The 14,588-nt window shown below is 40.2% G+C and overlaps 1 protein-coding gene across 1 annotated transcript in view; it reads right to left on the bottom strand.

The window, feature by feature from the left end:
- The window catches only part of FARP2 (FERM, ARH/RhoGEF and pleckstrin domain protein 2), a 92,971-nt gene that overhangs the window by 58,002 nt on the left and 20,381 nt on the right, over positions 1-14,588 (bottom strand). The window contains exons 3-5 of the mRNA XM_056849619.1: positions 6,947-7,051; positions 5,116-5,158; positions 2,126-2,204 (exon numbers count right to left, since the gene is read on the bottom strand). Coding sequence (XP_056705597.1) covers positions 2,126-2,204; positions 5,116-5,158; positions 6,947-7,051 — 227 coding nt within the window. The remainder of the gene's footprint in view (positions 1-2,125; positions 2,205-5,115; positions 5,159-6,946; positions 7,052-14,588) is intronic.

The raw sequence follows: 14,588 nt of genomic DNA, 5'->3' as shown, positions 1-14,588 counted from the left end.
TTACTTTAATAAAACTACACAACTTGGAGCACACTAGGGTTGGAAAGTCTTAAGAGGGACCCATCACTGGCTACTTGGTACAACAGCACCCATATCAGCTGGGCTTTGTAAGAAGTTTTTGTCCTCTGTGAGCCTGCCCTCCCCGCTTCCGGGAAAAGAGGTGGAGCACCCCAATTAGAAAATAGGAGCACACAGCTCAGGACCTTTGATCTTAAACCTGCAGACAGGCTCTACAGGAATGAGATACACTTTTGGATAATCTAGACACAGACCATAAAAAGCTTTATTAAGAATAAACTGCCGTTGCCGGAAGTGGACTTACAACCAGTGAAGACTGGTGATTTATGGTCCGTATAACTTGCATCTGCTAGCAGCCTAGCCATCACATTATCTTTCTGCCTGCACCTGACTACACAGTGGTGCCACCCTCTCTCCTAATCCCTCAAATCCACATAAATATAATACAGACAATAAAACAATTTTATAAACCCACTAAACTACCCCCTTCCCCTAGAACTTGTCATGACACTTGAAGGGGACACTCATTTCGGGAAAACCCACTGTGGCAAGCCAGCCGCTGGAAGTGAACCCGAATTAAAGCCTTCCCTCCTGGCGACAGGCAGTCTAGGCATGGTGTCTCCTGCTGGGGCTTTCTAATCTGTGTTGCACCTCTCCCAGCAGCACTAATAGGACTGTGAGGGTGAGCGCCAGCGGCAGAGCCTTCTCTGTGGTGTTGCCCAGACTCCAAAACTCCCTGCCTCATTGAAGCTTGCTTAGCATTATATTTACAAGCTTTCAGGCATCAGTCAAAAAGGTTTTTGCTTTCCCTTATTTTCAAACCCTACTCCCTTGTGGAATTTTATCAGCCATTATCCTGCTTTTATTCGACTTTTTTTCTTCATTATTTATGTGTTATTTTCTAAGATATTACGCTATTTATGCTATTTTACCAATTTTTTCAATCAGGTGCTTTCAGTTGTTTTTATCTGGAATTTGAATTTATTGTTGCTGATGATCTTATGTATGGTTGTCAGCTGCTTCATATAAATTCATATGAAGAGGTATGGTGTAAATATTTTCAATAATGAACTAACAGCTCATTCACAGTGGGTAGCCGTGCAGTAGTAGAAAAGAGCAAGAGTCCAGAAGCACCTTAAAGACTAACAAAAATATTTTCTGGCAGGGTATGAGCTTTCGTGAGCCACAACTCACTTCTTTAGATACAGCTAGAATGTGAATCCATCTGCCTTTAAGTAGAGGAGAGTGAATTCAGACAAGCATTAGTATGTAAATGTTAACAGTATGTAAATGTGAATGGCAGGCGTGAAATGGAATTTCTGACTATTTTCTTGATATAGATTAGAACATAAGAACATAAGGAAAGCCATGCTGGATCAGACCAAGGCCCATCAAGTCCAGCAGTATGTTCAAACAGTGGCCAACTAGGTGCCTCTAGGAAGCCCACAAACAACACAACTTCAGCAGCACCCTGCCTGTGTTCCAGAGCACCTAATAAGCATGCCCCTCTGATACAAGAGAATGGGTATGCATCATGACTAGTATTCATTTTGACTAGTAGCCATGGATAGCCCTATCCTCCATGAACATGTCCCCTCTTAAAGCCTTCCAAGTTGGCAGCCATCACCACATCCTGGGGCAGGGAGTTCCATAATTCAACTATGTGTTGTGTGAAGAAATACTTCCTTTTATCTGTTTTGACTCTCACCCTCCAGCTTCAGCAGATGACCCTACGTTCTAGTATTATGAGAGAGGGAGAAAGCTTCTCCCTGTCCACTCTCTCCATACCATGCATAATTTTATATTCTTTCTGTACCCAGCATTGCTCTCAGCTTGGAATAGATAAAAGGGTGTCAAGTTTATTCTAGGCCCAAAAAAAAATTGAAATCCAAATCAGTTTAATGTCATCCACTTAACAGCACAATCCTAAACAGGTCTACTCAGAATATTGCTGAAGTTTACTCAGTGGGGGATTACTGCCAGGAAAGTGTTTTCAGGACCGCACTCCAAATCTTCCAGACCATTTTGCATTAAAGCTACTTCATTAACATTTCTCATCTCTTAGTGAAACTGTAAATAAAGAAGTTAATAGAGAGAGCTACTTTACCTGGTATATTCTTCTTGCAACTGACCAGGATCAGGAGGAAAGAATTTTACAGCTAGACGCATCATTGCATTCTTTGGCCCTACAGGAAAACAAATTCTATTACATTTATATACACTTCCATATTATAAACAGCAAGTAGTACTATAGGCAGAGCAGCAGAATTGAAACTGTTAATTCTCAAGCAAGGCTGTGTTAAGTGTCTGTGTTGTCACCGGATAGCTTTAGTGACCTACAGCCCTTCCTAAGAATCCTCCATGAGGCGTTCACAGCTTGGGAGACCTCTATACAAAGTGTTGGAAGTCTCTGTGCTTGTATTCCAGTCACTTATCAAGTGAGCAGAACAACCCAAATGCAGCATTCCAAGGTACTTCATACCCAATAGCAAACTGACTGGCTTCTACTTTGGAGAAGAGCCAGACCTTTAAGTGAAAATAGCACCAATGCACAAGAAACATCAAAAGTCACCAAAATTCTAGAATGATGAGTGACAGAGCTTTTCCACTGTGCTATCTATCGGTTGTGTGAATAAACTGATAAAATCTGATCTATCCCAGCAGCAACAATCATGTTTGTGCTCTATTATATAAGAAACCAACCATTCCTATGTAGGCCTAGAAGTATCCAAGATGGAGGTACCTAACCTAGTTCTTAGGATCAGATTAGTCACCACCCACAATTTCAACAAGATGATGCAAAATTCTGCACTTGGGGGTTGTGGAAGGACAGGATGCTGGATATGTACCATAATGGAGATGTGCATTTTTTTTTCTACTGAAAGGATAACCCAAACAAGCATGGACACACATACAATAAGCAGACATTTCTAAACTTAAAAAGGCTTATCACCTCTGCAGAGAGGCTTTAAATGAAAGGCAGGTTTCTCAAGCTTTCTAAAAAAAAATTGGAAAAAAAATCTGAACAAGAGAACTCTTTTTATAGGATATCAAAGTTTAGCATTAAAAATGAATTGCCTCAAAAGCCATAACACATTAGATTAAGAGATGCTGGGAATTGATTGCAACAATTGCTTATTGTGCTTCTAATGAATACCAGAATTGGAATAGTTTTAGTGTTCTTCAATCAATCTTTTTTTTTTTAAATATGGGCCTTCCATGAATATCTTATCTGTACAAGTTTGCAATGAAATAAAGCAATTCCCCTGAAATAGCAGAGCAACTTATAACGAGCAAATACTATGCTTAACTGGAACAAAACACTATTCCCATACAAACCAATAATTAATCCGAACATGATAAAAGCCTGCAGTACATTTCAAATTACCCCTGAATTTTTAGTCCTTCTAACATTCTCCAAATGGCTACTTCTTACATTATATTCCTAAGCACGTTCTTCAAATTCAAGCAGTCACACAATCAGAAAGTGATTTTTGTTGTGAGCAACTTGGCTAGATTAATCTCTTCTCATAGATATATGAACAATTTGGGTAGATTTGTCTCTCCTTTTCACACATCTCCCCCCTCATTCCAATAGATGGCTGAATATTGGTTTTACATTGCTTTCTTAGCAGTGTGGTTTTATTTACTGTATATGGAATTTTTATATTTGGAAATCACTTTGAACTTTTTAGGTCTACTGAATCCAATTTATTCAATGGGGATTGCTCCCTGGAAAGTATACCTAGGACTGAACTGCAAGTCTCTTAAAAATGCTCTTTGCTAACACGATCTTGCAAAAGAAATTCTGAAGCACAAGGGGAAAACATTGGCTTGTGAGATCTAGCATTAACTAGCGCCAATATCTGTTGATCTGATATGAATTGTTTCCATCTGGAGTGGATGTTATCAGACCACAGAAATCTGACAGAGAAAGCAAAACAACCCACACAGATTTTTTCGGTTGCAACTATCTACAACTCTCATTTTAGTCATCTGAAGTTGAGGGCTTCAAGCATTTCACAGAATTAATCCCTTATAACACAAACAATACATCCAAATGAGAAGGCAGCTCTGTTACCCACCCACTAAAAAGAAGTGATACCTTACAATACTGAATTAAATAGTATTTCACCACAGTCCCAAAAAATATGAATAGCATTATTTGAAAAAAAAACCCAAAAACATTAGATTGGCAAAACTTAATGGTTTAGGAGCTACCTACGGCTATTCCTCAATGTGGCACCTGCACCATGTAGCAGGAAAGTAAGGTCACTGCCTGGTAGGGCTTGTGGTTGGCAGGTGGTTCCCACCTTAAAATAGCTGTTGATAGAGGATAGGTAAGTTCCCTGAGCTGGGGTCCTCATTCCAGGGATGGCAGCAGAGAGCCTTTCCAGCAGCCCCATTCCCTCCAGCCTCTTGTGCTCCCATATCAGCTCCTGGGCTACAGCCAAGAGGAGAGCAAGTAAAACCACCAAAGCAACCACGTAAGAAAAGAGCAAGCCAGCCACAATGGAGAGATGGTGGTTTTACTGCCCTTTCTCCACAACCATCTGATCCTCCCCCAGTTACCTTGATAGCCTCATTCTCTCACCCAACCTGCTGTGTACTACGCTGAGGAATCAGCGGGAAGACAGAGAGGGAAGCCATTCCTCTCACTCCAGACACCCAAGAGCTAGCTAAGGTTCAACAGTGTGGGGAGAGACAACCTTACTTATGCAGAGGTACTCTGGTAAAGTAAGAAGTTCTCGTTACATACTGGGAGTGCAACCATGTTAATTCTCCTTGGTGGCTTTTGATACTATCAATCACAATTTCCTTCTGGTTGGCATTTTTGGACTGGGATTCACTGTTCCACAGTGGGAATTTTGTTTGTTAAGCTGTTTTAAAATGGCTTTCGTCTTGTCTTCTGCTTTCTTTATGAGAGATATCCCATCTAACTGATTAAACTGCTGTCCACGAGGAGCCTGTATGCTTGGTGGGTTATCTTTAAGTATCTGGAAACAATCCCTGGTAAGAATAGCAGCGCTGCATGCCCTATCTTCACTCTGATTTTGAAGATACATATATTTGTGGGGGGGGAAAATATATCCTTACTTCGAATTTGTTTAATGGTGGGTTTCATAGGCTCAAGCCAAATCTGAATGAGAAAAACAGGAAATAATTAGGTAAACACCGAAATACAGAACACCAAATATGAAAATAGGTTTTAAGCAGCTTTATGTAAAACCCCTCATACCCCCAACATCAGTACCACAAATACTTACGGCATGTATTATTTTTTACATTAAGCCTTCAACAAAAGATAAATTGCTTTTGCAAACACATATTGAAAAGAACTCTATTGAAAACAACTGTATAAAGAAGGGGAAATGATTTTGTTAAACCAAAGAGGGAAGAAACAGCAGCAACAGATTTAGTTCCAGTGTGATGTAGTGGTAACAATGTCAGACCACAATCTGGGAGACCAAGGTTCAAATCCACACTCTTGCCATGAAAGGTTGCTTGGGTGACCTTGCCCCAGTCACACACTCTCAGCCTAACCTACCTCACAAGGTTCTTGTAAGGATAAAATGGGGGAGATTAAAACAATGTAAACTGCTTTGGGTCCCCAATGGGAAGTAAGGGTGGGTATAAATGAGGTAAATAAATAAGCAAATAGATCCAGAATGAGCTCTGCTGTAACTGTCTTAGGAAATAAATCAAACTATAAGGATGCTTGAACAGTAGGCCCCATTGCACAAAGACGTTTCCAGAATCTCTCTCTGGAGCTTTAAAGGGGAGACTGAATGAAATCTGTCCAGGATGGCTAAGATCTAGGGAATTTCAACAGCAATACATGTATTGATGAAAACTTCAGGAAAAACGTCAGACACTTTTTTCATTCGGCCACTGGGAACGCCTGCAACCAGTCACTCGCATAAATCTTTGGTATAAGGCACGGAATAATTGCAGTAAGACTAGGAATTATGCTTTTGGGTTTAAAGTCAAGAACCCAGTTTTCAAATATTAAAGTTCTATACCATTTAAATACTTCAAAAACACATTTCTGATAATTTATTTATCTCTATAATGTATCCTGATTGCAAAATTTAGAAGTTTCCCCCATTCTGTAAAAATTATATTTTGCACAGACTGGTGTTGGGGCAAGAACTAACACGGGAAGATGATAATAGAGTTGCAATGTCAGCAACATGTGAATGTAACATTTTTAGAAATGTACAATATGAGCACTGAACCCATCTAGATGCTCCTACTTATGATGTTTATTTTATCATTTCCCTCAGCAAGCATAAATACTTCTTACTTCCTTTTTAAACTTAAGTTAAAAAACTTTTCTTAATTACACAGTGAAAGTTTCTGCTCAAAAAGCTAAATTTTGTCATTTATTTTCTTGATCCCAGCCATGTGATTCATAAACCTTTTTGTTTGCTCTACTTCATGCTTCTATTTCTTGTAGGACAAGGTTTTAATTTTAAGAAAAAAAGAAAAATACCAGTGTCACCTTGTGGAACTAAATGCACATTTACAAAGTCCACTCAAGAAATAATATTCAAATGGCATGATGCATTATATTTTAAATACTCTTCTCTTTGTGATGGTACCGTCAAGAACTATGAAATTGCATCATAACGAAGGGAGGACAGGAGGGTGCACCATGTACATGCAAACTGTGTCATGCTTGCTCCACACATAGAAGCAGCTACGGTAAGTAGCTATTTCAGGAAAAAGGTCTTCAGTTTGACAGAACTACAGCTAAACCACAATGGCGCAGCAATGCTTGCCTGAAATACAGCATCCTTATCCCACTTTAAGATAAAACTTTAATGTAACCTTCACTGCAGTACAACTACCAATGCTCTTCCCTTAAAAAGCACACTGCTGAAAAGGAAATCTATTTAAAGCCTTCCAAATTTAAGTTACATACCCAATATGACTGCATGTTCTGAAACTCAATTCCAAAGTAGTCCGATTCAACCAAATTTAAATGTTTATAAACCTCTGTCAGCAGCTTCTGGCCAAGACATTTTGACTGAGAAATAAAAACAAGTGGGTATTAAGCAGTGAAAAGCAATAGTTTCAAATATTCATCTTACAAAAAATATGTTAAAACAAACCATTTATGCCAGTTAAGGCTACACAAACCCAAGGACAAAATGCATGAAAGATACACCTTTATACCACTTCCTACTTATATGTGGCTTGCATTCCAAAAAGCAAACAGCCTGTTTTAAGGGAATCTGTAATAACAGGTCTTGCAACTTATCCTATTTCAAAGTCACAATAAATCAAACATCAGGCAAGCATAAGAGCCAGTTGTCTCTTACAACTATGAGTTTAATGAGATACAGGGTCAGTCACCTCTTTTCCAGTCCCCCCTCCCCCATCTAAAGCTTTGCTCTGAAACAGGTCAAGAATCAGATAAAACTATACAGACCCTTTTGAAGAACTGCTGAGTGCTTAACAAAAGCATTTGGTTCAGATTTTTAATGGTTATTAAGAAAGAAAGTGTGGTGTAGTGGTTAGTGTCAGAACGTCTCTTGCCTCGAAAACCTTGCAGGGTCGCCATAAGTCAGCTATCACTTGATTGCAAAAATGTGCAAAAAAACCAAAGACAGCCTTCCCAGAGGAAGGGAAACTCATCCTGGTAAACTTACCTCTTGAAGGTGGATATTTTATAGAAGATGGGTATGTGACAAACATTTTAAAAAATATTAGAAAATCTCTCAGTAGCATTTATCACCTCAAAACCTCAAGGTTTTCATCCCAAATGGATATAAATCATAAAGAAGTTAAACATTCAGATTTCTAAAGAATATGAATAAGATTTTTTTTAATTCTGGTATAAAGCATAAAAATCTGGGTTCAAAAGGATGTTCAGAATACAATATAACCAACAGACTGGATCAGATCCAACTGGCGCCCTTCCGCTCATACAGTAATCTTCCATGATTTTTTAAAATTCTGGTATAAAGCATAAAAATCTGGGTTCAAAAGGATGTTCGGAATACAATATAACCAACAGACTGGATCAGATCCAACTGGTGCCCTTCTGCTCATACAGTAATCTTCCATGACCAGAAGGGCACCATTGTATTCAATTCAGATATCTAATAGTGAAGTATGAGACCATGCAGACCACAAAATCCACAAGGTATGGAGCACAAAGGGTTATGATAAAAGTTTATGGAAATCCAAGGAAAACCCCAGGTTCACAGTGAAAGGATGGAAGGACAACAGATCTGGCAAGGGTAAGTAAAATCCATAAGCTGGAACCAGCAGCAGAGAAGTATGAGTGGTGACAGGGCAGGCAAGAGGATCCTGGGGTGTGTGAAAAAAGTGAGCAGGGGAAGCAGGGAAGCACAGCAAGAGACACAGAGTGAGCATGGAGCAAGGGCCGTGGGAGACAAGGGCTTCTGGGACCTCATCCTGGGTTGGAGGGTGGCCTGGCTGTTTCCACCCCTTTCCCCATCCGCCCATCACTGGGCCTGGTGGCCAGCTGAGGCCTACAGAGGCCACTGCATTCACTGGAGTGGATAGCCACTCAGAGGCACTGCCACCCACTCTGCTGTCCACTGCAGCTGAAACCAGTGGATCACACAATCTGCCCTGGCCATTGTAAGGCTTCCAGATGCCCCTGTCAGAACTGTCCCAGCTGTCAGGTCCAGAGGCATGCTAGGACCAAGACCATGGGCATATCCAGGTCAGCCGGTCTTCCACTTGTCCCCAGGTATATCAAGGAGTGGGGCGTCCACTCCTGGATACAGAGCATAACTAAAGTTTGATATACAACCTGCAGCCTACTGAATGGATAAAATTGTATTCGTTTTAGCTTCCAGTCATTACAAGTCACATTAGTAACTCCTGTTATTCCCAGACTGTTTTCTATGCTTTCCTATGAACCAGAAAGCCCAAATGTCCCTTTGTTCACTAGATAGAATTCTATCACATAGCAATAAATCAAGCAACACAAAAGCATTTGGCTGATCAAAACTTTGTCAGATTAAGTAAGCAGCAATCATTAACAGGTAATTACTATGGTTGTTTGAACCAAATTTACAAACTTGCAGTTTTCATGGTCTCAGAGTTTAAAGAGGAACTATTGCCTTAAAATATAAATAACCAAGAAATTTTATATTTAAGGACTTTCTGGGAACAGCTTCTAGATACAATTTGTTTCTGTAGCATTTAGAAATATTTTAGAAATCTAAACTACTAGTTCTTTTAGAAATCTAAACTATTAGAAGTAAAAGTTTATCCAACAAACTCATAAAAATGCATGCAAAAATGTGGTCATATTTAACTAGGTATTTATTCACTTAGAATACACTGTTTTCTTCTCAAAGAAGTAGGCATAACATTAAAGGAATACTGGCAAACATTGAAGATAAAATGAATGTTATGAGATCTGGAGTTAAATATATGCCAGGAAAATTGATCTCTGGGATTCTTAACAGTAGAGAGGAAATTTTCCCTTTAGCAAATTCATTTAGCTCCTCCAGTTGTTTGTTGCATTTTTAAATTTCCACTTCATATGCCAAGAAAAAACCATGCCAAGAAAAAAAGGGCTCCTGCCCTTTCACAAAATTGAGAAATGCATTTTACATTCCCAATTTAACATCCCATACGCTTCAGTCCAAGCTACACAAAAGAAATTCTCATGTTGTACTATAGGGTTACAATCTTGATGACAATGCAGAATGCCTATGTAAGATTCTTTAAAGGTCACAAATATTTCAAAAGAAATTTTTCTTTCTGGTTCATTTCCCAATAAGATGTTGCCAAGTATTTATATGTTAGCGTAACAGTGGTGGGAGAGTTACAGGATCATTACAATACTACACCCAACGTTACACAGATTCTACTTTAAAGTAAAATGAGGGGCCATGTCCGCACTGCACGTTTGCCGCTCCGATTTATGCGGGGTTTCCTTGCATGTTCGCACTTCATCTCAACCGAAGGATTTCGGAGACGTCTTCACAGCAGAATTTCTCCACGTTAAGAGGATCCACTTATACGGCGAATTATTAAAATGAAACATTTTCCTCACACGGAGCTTTGAAGTGCGAACATGCAACAGGTCGTTGCAGGAACGTCTTGCAAGGAGGGGGGTTTGGGGGGGCTGGAGGAGGAGGGACCGTTTTGGCGACTGGGGAGAAAGAGGCTGGCGGGAGAAGGATGTGGAGCTGAACTAGGAAGGGGCCGGACGTTGAGGGCCGGTGGGGGGGGGAAGGGATCGCAGGCGTGCAAACGGGGGAGGGAAGGAGGTGCTCCTGGCTGGGGCTTCCTCGCGAGTAAAGGCGCCTAGGCTGGGATCGGGCGCGCCCCGCTGCAGTTCCCCCCAGCCGGCCAGTCCCCTTCCTTCCTTTCCCCACCACCCTTTGTTGCGCACAGTGGGGCTTGCTTCTGAGTAAAGGTGCCTCGGTGAGGGCTTTGCCAGATCGCATCCTCTGGCACCACGTTCCTTTCCGCGTCTCCGGAAGGATCAGGGAGGCAGCCCGCAAAGGTTTACTGCTCCCGAGCCTGGAGGTTCCATGCTTTGCTGTCAGGGCTAACAGCTGCTGATAGACCGCTCTGTCCGCCAGAAAGGTCTTTAGCCCTTTAAGCGTCACAAAGGCGGCACGGTGGAAACAGAAATCATGTGGATTTTATCAAAAAAAGCGGAGAAAGGCGGCGCAGTGGGAACAGAAATTTTATTTCATTTTGGATGCTTGTGTACTCGGCACGTATAAATAGCGAGGTAAGTTGCTAGTGCGTTCACGGGCCAGGACATGCTTTTAACTTGAAGCTGCCCAGAGCGACTAGAATAAGGATTTTCTAGGGCAACATTTAAAAAATGTTTGAAATTGTGTTTTCTACATCAATTGGGTGACAGAGCAAAATCATATTTATTAATGAGAAATATTGTTTATCAACAATGGTATTTATACCTTCAATATGCCACACTGCCAAACAGATATAAAAGCATTAGTTTTCAACTTGTAGATAACATAAAAAATCTTAAGCAATTAAAAACACGAGGACGTTTATTCAAATCTATGTCAATCAAAACCCCTTACTACTTCTCTGCCCTGGTTAAATCTTTGGTTTCCCAAATCACAAAAACACAGAACTAGATCCAAAGTCTTCTTCCACCATTTTCACCAATCCCACCCTCCAAATGTAAACCCCATGCTGTTCTTGAGAGCTCCCAACTCAGCCTCTCGCCCACCAGCAGGAGAAGACAACAGGCTGTAGCAGTAAGGAAGAGATGGAAAGATAACAGAACAAGTAATCCTTTGGATCCAACCAATTTGTTCCAAAACTCTCTCCTGCCAACTTCCTTTCCACCAGCAGCATATAGCTGCTATGTACGTATGCTTTGCATAATGTTATACTCCACCCTGTTGCAGAAAAAACTGTTCTTGACCAGTTTCTGAAGATTGCCTAACTTGACCAGTCCCAAAAAGCACATCTGAAGGAGTAGGAGCGCACACACAAGGAAAATTTTCATATTGCCAACTAGGATATACGTTCTAGGTCTCCTACGAAGAGTAAGGTCATTTATTCCTTCCATTTGCCCACTTCCTATAATTGACAAGTTTTTCTATCCTCGGTTCCACTGGCTAAAAAGCCAATGCCATCAGGTATGACTGGAAACTTTCGGTGCAAGTTCAGAGGGCCACAGGGTTCAAGAAAGGGCAATTCTCTTAGCTTTGTGCTCAATGTAACCTAATGCTATGCACCAACAGCAAAAGACTCCTTGATCCTACATTTCTGCCATCTGGAGCCATTTTTCTGCCTTTCAGAGGCAAGCAATAGCTTCTATTGCATTACAGTTGCATACCATCTGAAGAGATTTTACAGTGGTTCAGGCATTAGTAATGGAACAACATGTAACTTACTTTTCTAGAAACATAATCACTTTCATATACAATATCCCACTTCTAGTTTACTACACATATAAAGCTTTTAAAGACTTACTAACAACACCTTCATGCTTTCCGAACAGTTTGCATTCTTGAGCAGTGACCCAATCTCTCTACAGCTGTTAGCATTATTGCTTTAATTCTACAGGAATGCAGTTCTAGTGTTAGGAAATAAGAATGCAATATTAACAGAATACTCAACTCAGACTTTGAAGAACATAAGATCTGGGTTAACTTCAGTTATTCCTTTTCTTAGTTAACTATACCACCATAATGTTCAGTCAAACTACTTACCTATACTTCAAAACATATTTATATACTAATTCATTCTAGGCAAATTCTCTTCTCATGGAACATAATACCATGATTCCCACCAAATCAAAAGCTGAGGTAGCTACTCCCTTAGAGCTTACAGGGTTGCGGAGAAGTTGTACCTGATGTTTGGTCATTTTTCTAAGCTACTGTTTTACAGGGTTGATAGCAAATACCGGTAACTTCTAAAGGCTCAAAAACTACAAGCCAAATACAAAAAGAATCAACACTCATTTCAAGTTTCAATTTTTAATCAGCCACTTTATTTGAAGGGGCTAACTCCTATGTCTCTGTATGTGGGCTTGTGTTAAGTGCCGTCATGTCGCTTTCAACTCATGGCAACCCTATGAATTAATGTCCTCCAAAACGTCCTATTATTAACAATCTTGCTCAGGTCTTGTAAAACTGAGGGCCGTGGCTTTTTTTATAGTCAATACATCTCAGGGTGGGTCTTCTTTTCCAGCTGCCTTCCACTTTTACTAGCATTATTGTCTTTTCCAGTGAGTCTTGCCTTCTCATAATGTGACTAAAGTACGACAGCCTCCGTTTAGTCATTTTAGCATCTAGGGACAGTTCAGTTGATTTGATCTAGAACCCACTTATTTGTCTTTTTGGTGGTACGTAGTATCCATAAAACTCTCATCCAACTCCACATTTCAAAGGAATCTACTTTTTTAGCTCCTTCATGGCTGCCCTTCCCAGTCACAATCGCCTTCTGATTTCTTGGTTGCAGTCTCCCTTTTGGATGATGATGGAGCCAAGGAATAGAAAGTCTTGAATAATTTCAATTTCCTCATTGTCAACCTTAAAGTTGACAACCTTAAAGTAATTCCCCAGTAGTCATTACTCTTGTCTTCTTGATGTTCAGCTGTAGTCCTGCTTTGGCACTTCCTGCTTTAACTTGCACCAGTTCATTTCAATCTTTGCTATTTTCTGCCAGTAATGTGGTATCATCGGCATATCTCAAATTGTTAATGTTCCTCCCCACAATTATCACTCCACCTTAATCTAAATCTAATCCAGTTTTCCTTATGATATGTTCTGCGAGTAGATTGAAGAGACAGGGAGATAAAATATACCCTTGTCTGACACATTTGCCAATTGGAAACCACTGCGTTTCTCCATATTCTGTCGTAACAGTAGTCTCTTGTCCAGAGTACAGGTTGCACATCAAAACAATCAAATGCTGTGGCACACCCATCTCCTTTAAAACCAGCTTTTCAAGACTCACACAGTAAAAAGCTTTGCTGTAATCTATGAAACACAAGCTGATTTTTTTCTGAAATTTGCTCGTATGCTCCAGTAACCAACGTAAATGTGCAATATGATTTCTAGCGTTCTTCCAAGTCTAGCTTGAACATCAGGCATTTCTCATTCCATATATGGTAGCAATCTGTTGTAAGATTTTGAGCAATACTTTACTTGTGTGAGAAATTAATGCGATGGTCTGATAATTGCTGCAGTCTTTGACGTCTCCGTTTTTGGAATTGGAATGTAAATTAATTGATTTCTTGGATCTTGTGGAACAGATTCTTGTTCTTCATTTGTTGTTGTTCCCTTCTATTTCTTTAACAGGTTATCATAATAGCTCTCTTTGTCTCTATGTGCAAGTACTGGAACACTACATTTAGACTTTTATTTCTGTTGCCTTTTACTTTTGCTTCTCATCTATCTTCAGCAATTTTAAGAGTTTCCTCGGTCATCCATCAAGACTTTTCATTTCATTTGGCTACAAGAATAGTCTTTGCACACTCTTCCTTGATAATATCTCTAGAATCCACCCATAGTTGTTCTGGTTTACATTTACTTGAACTTACATTACAGTTCACTTGAACTTACATTACTGTTCTTCACATGGTCTTTAAATTATTCAGGAAGGTTGCTTAGATTGTATTTTGGCACTATGAATATTTTGGTGTTTTTCTTCAGCTTTATTTAATTTTCAATATTAACAATTCATGGTCTGTACCACATTTGGCTCCTTGTCTAGTTTTAGCAGAGATAATAGAGTTTCTTTCTTTCTTTTTAATAAATTATTATTATTTTTTGATAAGAAAAAACAATGGAACGGATCCATCACTGGAAGTGTGAAGCTTTGCACTCCGGCTGGAAGCTGTCCGGGGCCTAGAAACTCGCCCCCTACCATCTGGCAAGCGGCACTCCTCGGTCTAAGAGATGCTCAATCGGTCGCGGGCAGGTGGCTCGTCATTGTAGTGCTAGCCGCCGAGAAATTGGCGGTGGTCGCTCTGACGGACTTAGCCATGGAGCGGGCGCCATCTTCAAAGCGGCAGCCGGGAAACGCAGTGGAAAGACTCCGATTGTAAAAACAGCAAGTTTCACTTTTATTTG

This window comes from Euleptes europaea, chromosome 5, assembly GCF_029931775.1.
Source record: "Euleptes europaea isolate rEulEur1 chromosome 5, rEulEur1.hap1, whole genome shotgun sequence".
In the NCBI taxonomy this organism is placed as follows: domain Eukaryota; kingdom Metazoa; phylum Chordata; class Lepidosauria; order Squamata; family Sphaerodactylidae; genus Euleptes; species Euleptes europaea.
Note: the sequence above shows the minus strand (reverse complement) of the source record. Positions and strands in the feature narration are given on the sequence as shown.